Source organism: Oryzias melastigma, linkage group LG11 (assembly GCF_002922805.2).
Source record: "Oryzias melastigma strain HK-1 linkage group LG11, ASM292280v2, whole genome shotgun sequence".
In the NCBI taxonomy this organism is placed as follows: Eukaryota; Metazoa; Chordata; class Actinopteri; order Beloniformes; family Adrianichthyidae; genus Oryzias; species Oryzias melastigma.
The window spans coordinates 21,393,749-21,401,377 of NC_050522.1; the positions used below are offsets into that span (position 1 = coordinate 21,393,749).

At 36.9% G+C, this 7,629-nt stretch overlaps 1 protein-coding gene across 1 annotated transcript in view; it reads right to left on the reverse strand.

Moving 5' to 3' along the window:
- Positions 1 to 7,629, reverse strand: part of LOC112162689 (venom phosphodiesterase 1) — a gene marked incomplete at its 5' end in the record, with an annotated part of 34,505 nt that overhangs the window by 1,980 nt on the left and 24,896 nt on the right. Inside the window, 5 exon segments of the mRNA XM_024298578.2 lie at positions 4,190 to 4,322; positions 4,406 to 4,483; positions 5,736 to 5,871; positions 6,154 to 6,308; positions 6,566 to 6,611. Of these exon segments, the coding sequence (XP_024154346.1) occupies positions 4,190 to 4,322; positions 4,406 to 4,483; positions 5,736 to 5,871; positions 6,154 to 6,308; positions 6,566 to 6,611 (548 nt within the window).

Consider the following 7,629-nt stretch of genomic DNA (forward strand, 5'->3'; position numbering starts at 1 on the left):
CACGTATTATCTGCAAATAATCATAAAATGAAATCAAATGTAAAATTGAACATTTAGAACGTTCATTTTAACGCTTTGGAAGCTATAGGATCTAAAACTCAGTTTTTGTCTAAATTTCAATTTTCTGTATTTTGGATTTGAAAGACGTCCTGCTTGCTTATTTGAAATCATTTTAATCAGCACTTTGTTCTGAAAAATGGGGTTCATTTTTCTGTAGAAACCCCAAAAATGTTTAACAAACTGTTTTTACAACAAAGAAGGAAATTTTTAGGTGTAATTTTTATTAAAAACGAGAAATAAAATATGTTTTTAAATGAAAATACTAAACTCCAGGCTAAAGTTACACCAGGCAGCCCAAAAAATAAGAATTCCTCACTGCTGCCTGACGTTTTTGCCGGAATTCTGTTTTTTCTCTTTTAACATGATTTTTCTTCATTGTGTTTGTGAAAAAACAATAAAACAAATGTTTCTGTCTGCTCACAGGTGGGGGCGTGTCTGTCCATTATGAACAGCTTGCCTCCTGCGACGTCGGTGGACATAACTTTGACGGAGAACCGCAGAGTTTCCACAATTTTAGACCACGCCGGTGTTGGTTTTTGTGGAAAAATCAAGTTGGTCCTATTCCGAAAATAGAATAATGGTCCTCATTAATGGAATTCTAATAGCTCCGTTCTTCATTACAGCTGTCAGATTGATATTTGTTCTCCGCCTTATTTAATAGCTTTTGTCCAAAAACTACAAATAAATCCCATATTATCTCTTTAATTTAATAAAATGTCAATCCCAGAATGTAAAAAAAAAGTTTAAAGGTTTCAAAGACAAATGTTACTTACTTTTATTCTTACTAATGTGTGTTAATGAATACAGAATCAAAATTCTTTCAAAAGGGCCTTTGAAAGAAAGTGATTTCTGCTCTAAGCTCTCTGGGAAATACAATAGAAAGTAGCCCCCTTCCCCCACGACTTAAGATAAGTAATCTTAGTCACCTACAGTGTGGGCAAACGCCTCACAACATTCTTATCTCCCTTGTTTGTGAACGTTTGTGAAGGCAGCCCCAAAAACTAGGACGTTGTCAGGGAAGTGCGACAGTGGACCCAGACGGTCTACTTTGACATGATGTCGCCTTGAAAGCCACATCAAGATAATACTGAACCCCACCTGGAAGAACAAAGGGGATACCAGAACAGATTTGGGATCTGTTGGATGTGTCCAAAACACCACCCATTCCCAATTGAGTGAAATTCTACAAGCAAAATCAAAGATGGCAGTGTCATGAGATCTCTGGCCTATGTCTATCTCTAAATCATAGGGGTAGAAAGCAGAGCCCAGACATCCTTCTATGGAACAACACTAGTACATGGGTTCAGATACATGGATGAGTCATGACTGAAGAACTCTCTCCCCACACAAATGTTAACTGGGAGTAACACAGAGGACTATTGTTTATCTTTATTGGACTTAGACGGCAGAAATCTAAACATGGTGGTGTTTAGGAAACCCCCACACTGAGAGGCATGCAGTCACTGTGTAAGAGTATTAGACAGAGTGTGATGTCACTCATGACTTACTTCTAGTTCCAATGAAAATAAATCAATTCAGTCAACATTTTTTCATGATACCGCTGTTGCCATGTTAGAACTGGAGTCCATATTTCTATGGCAACCACTCAATCCGATCAGGAGTGAGCATGTTAGAAAGCTACACCCCTTCCAAGGAAAGTGAGCTCTGGAGAATCTCTTGATCAAACACTTTGAATGTTTGACATAGTTTACAACTTGAATAACTTACACTAGAGCAAAAATATCGACAAAATGTTGAATTAGACATGTTAAAATTCAGGCAAATAAAATGACTGAATTATAGCTGTTCGTTTCTCTATAGAAGTCTAAAGGATTTTGGCTTCCTAGGAGCACTAGGGGGAGGGGTCACTTAATCCAGTTCTCTTGTAGGGTCAATAGTAGTCGGTCCTAAACAGAAGCAGGGAGTAATCAGAACATTACAGCTCTGGACAGAAACTATACCTACAAACTCGGAAGGAATCAACATAAATGATAGTCACATGAACACTGCTGGTCTCAGGAACTGCCAGTATCACACTTTGGTGAAAAACAAAAAAAGAGGAATAACAAAACAACAACAACATTGTTCTCCTTTCTGTGTCAGGTGTGTCTGAGAAACTCAAGAACTTTCAGTTCTTACAACATCCCTGCAAAAACCAATTCACTTCAAGGACAAGACATGGAGTGAGAAACTGTTCAATGTGATCTATGGATTCCAGTGCAGTTAGGAGATCTCTGATCTATGAAACTAAACAACCTTCTGTACTGATGGCACAGCACAGAACCCCATCATCATTCCAGGACTCAGCAGTTCACCTGCACCTGAAGGACGGAGTACACTTCTTTGATGAAGTTCAACACATTCTCACTCCAAACTGGTCATAAATGGACGTATGGTTCGGGCAACCTCTGCGCCACTTTTTGACGTTTTGAGTGTCCCCAACTCATTGTCTTTTGATGTGGTGGCTCTTCCCATAAAATCATGGGTCCCCAACCTCCAGGCCAGGAACCACTGGTCCGAGGGCCACAGATGGTAATCAGGAGTCCCTAACCCTAAACATAAGCTGGTACTGGTGCCCTAACTCTGTACCAGTTCTGTCTCTTTTACCACGTCCCAAGGTTTGGGGACCCCCCCGATCTAATGGGAACGACGAGTTGGGACACCCAAAACATCAAAAAGTGACCCAAAGGGGGCCGAAACCATAAGTCCATACATGACGAGTTGGGGGAGAGAATTTATTGTAAAATCACATTCCAAACTGAGATGACAAATAGTTTAAAGACCCACTCCAATCATCTTTCAATCTATTTTTAAAGCATTTAAGATGTTTTTAGCTGAGAAAAAACACAAAAAAACTGTGACATCGTAGAGCGGCAGTAATTCATTGGAAATTTGCCTCTGAATTGTGTGCAGATCTTTTCCTCCTTCCCTGAGAGCTCTCTGTTTACACGATCTCCTGCTATCTTACAGCACCTCTTGACCCCAACATAACATTACTGGTGCATCTAACATGGCGAGCAAAATTGGTGATCCCAGATGCCAGCTTTGATGAGGAAAGTTTATCTATTTGTCAACAAGTGGATGCGGATCAGGGCCGTTGTAGGTTCTACGTAACGCCTACAAGCTTTTTTCAACAGTATGTTTGCTCTGCTCCTGATTTACAACAATTAGAATGAAGAAATACTTAATTTTCTTCACACATGTCCTCCATCGTGAGAAAAATACTACAAGAACATGCTACATTTTACTTGGAGTGGGTGTAAAACTTTGTCTGAACTGTGATAGGGGTCTGAGAAACTTCCTGTCTCCCTTCTATAATGATGTTTTGGCATCCAGGAAGATTTTGTGTATAACAAAAGGAGCCTTCACCAAAACATAGCAAAACCACTGAATGAATAGGGAAACCACGATCTCAGTTTGACTGGATTAATGTTTCCATAACACCACGTCCTCTCTGAGACTCATCCTTTTATCGGAGTGTCCCCTAAGATCTCAGTGGGACACAGCTGCCTAAATGAAAACAGTCATCAGTGTCAAAAGAAAACACATGACTCAGATGCGAGACACTCCTTGAAGAGTTTCATCCAGACTTGTGGGTTGGGGCATCCCCTTAGGCTGATTGCAATAAGAATGTCCCTATTACATTAGCCTTGTTGTGTAAGACGGCACAGGTGATGTCTTAGGAAAGCGTGGCATTTCTTCCCCTTTAAATCATGTGGATGACATTAACCAACATTTAACCATTTTTTTTTGTTGAGCAGCACCAAGTTTTTTATGTTGATTTTTACCTAAAAATCAACTCAATTTTTTTTTTTTTTTTTTTTTTAGTAACTGGCTTTAAATAGTTGCAAATATTCATTAAATATGAACTAAATATACTAATTGTCATCCACTGGTGTGGGTATGATTAATTTTTGGTGGGATAAAAAATATAAAACGAAAATGTTTTGTGTCAATAATTGGATTAAATGCACTTTTTCATGATTACACCACATGGCTCTTTCATAGTCGATAGTTCCGTAAGACTTATAATGGTTTTCAGTTTAATTTATCAATACTTTTTTCATTAAAACAAATATTTTTTTTAAACAAAAGCTTACGCATAATTCTTGTACTAGCTCTGACTTACTCCGTCATCTGTTCGGGGGTGTCGTACCGCCCGTCATAGTTGTAGTCAAAGACTGGTCCGGTGACAACGTTGATCCCATTATACTGGAAGGCATATTTTTTCAGTAAACTATTGTGGAAGAAATCCCATATTTCTGAGGAAAGAGATAAATTCTGATCAGAAAAAAAAAAAAAAATCCCTTTTACTTTTTAGTGTTTGCACCAGTTTTAAACTTACTCTTGAACCTGGGGTACATTGGAACCACATTACTCATCAGGAGGGCATCATACTGTTGGTCCGCTGAAACATTCAGGTCTGTAGGAACACAAAATTATTTATTTTTTAAAAGATTTTACAGTTTTTACTTGAGGTATTTTAAATCAATGATGGGCTTAAAATTGACCTTAGTCACTTTTATTAAGTGTTCAGCTCAGGGAGTGTGATCGACTACCTTTGTCTAATATTAAGTCCTCCTCTGCTAATGCATTAAATAATACACTTCATGTTGCAAAGAAATGCTTAAAAGTTGCTTTAACACTATTTAATAGTCAATTAATGCCTATTATTCATAATTAAAGCTTAATTAAGCATAATTTTTGCTTAATAATGCATTAATGTATAGAGTGTAAAGTGTCAGAAGGTTAAGTTTCAGTTGCTGAAGTTGTTTGTATCAACCATTACTGTACTGTTGCTTCAATTTATTACATTGAATGAATTATCCGCTGACTGGTGATGTCTACCCTTGATAAACTTTGTTTCTTTTCACTGCTGTCTCCGGTTACAAACTGTATGTCTCGGTCTGATAATGTTTGGGTTTGTTATCTGAGTCATAGTGAATGCAGACAGTGTGACCGTAACAATATGGAGAGAAAATAGAGTCATTGTGCGTCCATAACTCTTGATTTGTGCATAACTTTAGATTTAGATGTATAATTCTTGATACGTAAATGTGTTTTTGTGAGTGCGTAACAAGCGATTTATGCACAATTTTTTAAAGATTTATGGGTATAGTTACTTTAATGCTGTAGTTATATTAAGTTGTGCATGTGTAAATTGTTTTTTTTTTATTTTTTTTGTAATTACACAAATATTTTTTTTACTTATATGCACAAGATATTGTATGAGTTTCAAATCAAGAACTAATCAAGCACAAATTAGGGCGAGTCTATTTTCTCTCCATAAAACATTAACAATGTGCGATACACATTTGGTTTTGTAAAAATTGACATAAAATTATAAGTTTTCCATTCAATAAAATTTAGTATCACCAGTTTTATAGCATATTTTCCAAGGAGTAACTATGAATTAAGAAAAAAAAAGTATTCTGTCCTTATAGAGCTGTAGTTTGATTTATTTGAAAGGTGAAAAAAAATGAGAAGACTTTAAATTTTGACCACAACAGGAGAGAAAAAAGCTATTTTTTTCTCTTAAAGAATAAACTATTTTATATGATCTTCTGTTTATATGACTATAACTATACCTGTTTTTTAATTTCAACAATAATTAGAATTAATTATATATATTTTTTAAACACGGTGAAAATCAGGCGCTGGGTTTTGATCCGTACTGGGTGGAAACAGGAAAGCAGGCGTCAGGCTGCTGGTTGTTTCGTAGTCGTCACATCTGGGACTCTGGGACGGTGTCAGTCTAACATCGGCTCTTAAACAATCAGAGATCACCGGAGGCAACGGCGAGATGTCGGTCTACAAGAACAGAAACAATCAGTGCAATTTTAATTCTTATGACAAAAAAAATCCACCTAACTGCAACGCAGTATTGAGAGTTAACATTAAAGCTTCACATTGATTTATATTACTAAAACAACTTTTTACATAAAAAACATGTAATTAGACAAGTTGTTGATTTGATCTGACAAGTGATTCTATTTTAATACTAATAATTTGCTCAATTTGTATATCTTGGTTCAGATTTTGATTGATTAAGCATGTATTAAAATAAAAAAATCCTTTGGGCCGGACCCTTACCGGTTTCTCCACAGTGAAGGTGCTCCACAAAGGCATGAGGACTTTATGGCTGTAGGCGCTGACAAACCCTTCCTGGTGGAGGATGCAGTAACTCTGGTCTGACTGCAGCATCTGCGGACGGCCAAACAGCATGTGCGTCTTCTCTGCTGCAGATACTGTAAGTACAGTACACGCCACTTTTCCACTTGATGTTTCTCCTGACACTTTAGGATTTTCTTTGACCTGTTTGGACTTTGTGTCTCATTAAATTACCACCCGTTTCCTCATTGTGTCTTTTATTAAAAATCATAAATGAATCTGACTGTAAATCCGACAAATATTTTGTTTGAGTTTAAGCAGTGTGTAGAACACTTTTGTTCATTTTGTTCTTAAAAGTAATCCTTATCATATCAATTCTATCCTGATCACTTACCTTGATCTGCAGTTAAATTCAAACGGCTGTTGATGGTATTCCCTTCCTAAAGACAGAGAGACAGCTTTAAAGTTTTGAAATGTTTTAACATTCAATGAAAAATATATATAAATCAATGACAGAAGAATAGTTTTTATTTGCTGAATGTCTCCATATTTTACATGTTTTTCTCCCGTTTATAGATTATGTTGATGTTCTTTTAGCAAAGTTATGTCATTTCAAAGAAATTTAAGCTTCAAGTTTCTTTTGGTCTCATCTTTGGACGAATACGACCACAGGTAAGTAAAATAAAAGCCTTTCTGTCATTGTCTAGATATTATGAAGAAAAGCTCCCACAGAATAGAGTTGTTCAAATGTCAAACCCATTGTAAACGTTTAGTCTGACGAGGCGTTCCAGCTGTTTTTGATCCTCTTTAGTTAGAAAGAATATTCAAGGAAGTTACTAAAACCAGCCAAGATTTCTTGGAACAAACTTTCATAGAAAGTTCACCTTCAGGTCAGATTGTGTAAAGCCAAAAAAACATGGTTTGGTTGTAGTTTGGCAGCAGCATAACTGAGCTACAAATTTGGCTGTTTATCTTATGATAAGGGAACAGCAGAAGTGAGCTTCCTTTCTTTGGAAAAACAAAAACAGATTATTTTGAGTATCCTGTTTCAAACCTCAAAAGCATTGGACTGCCCAGCGGGAGAGACATGTCAGTCCAGACATACTCCACACACATCCCATAGACAGGAAACCCAATATTCAGAGAAACCTAAGAGCTCCATCGGCTATATTTAGAAATTACTGAAGCTCTCAGCTGTGTAGAATCATATTTCTGGCCTGCTCTTCCCAGCATCCACTGCATGCATAAACAAAATACTTGATGGTCGGCATTTTTATTGATGCCAAAGGAAACCCATTAGAGCTAAAGTCATTCCCAGAAGTCTAGGAACTAAGAACCTAAAGTTAAAGTAAGAAGGAGTTATGAGAGACCTTTTTAATCAGCCGCAGTCCAGCAGGTAAACGCAAACAAGAAAGGAAAATGTTCTCTACATTAGATTAGGAATCTAAATGGGGTCTT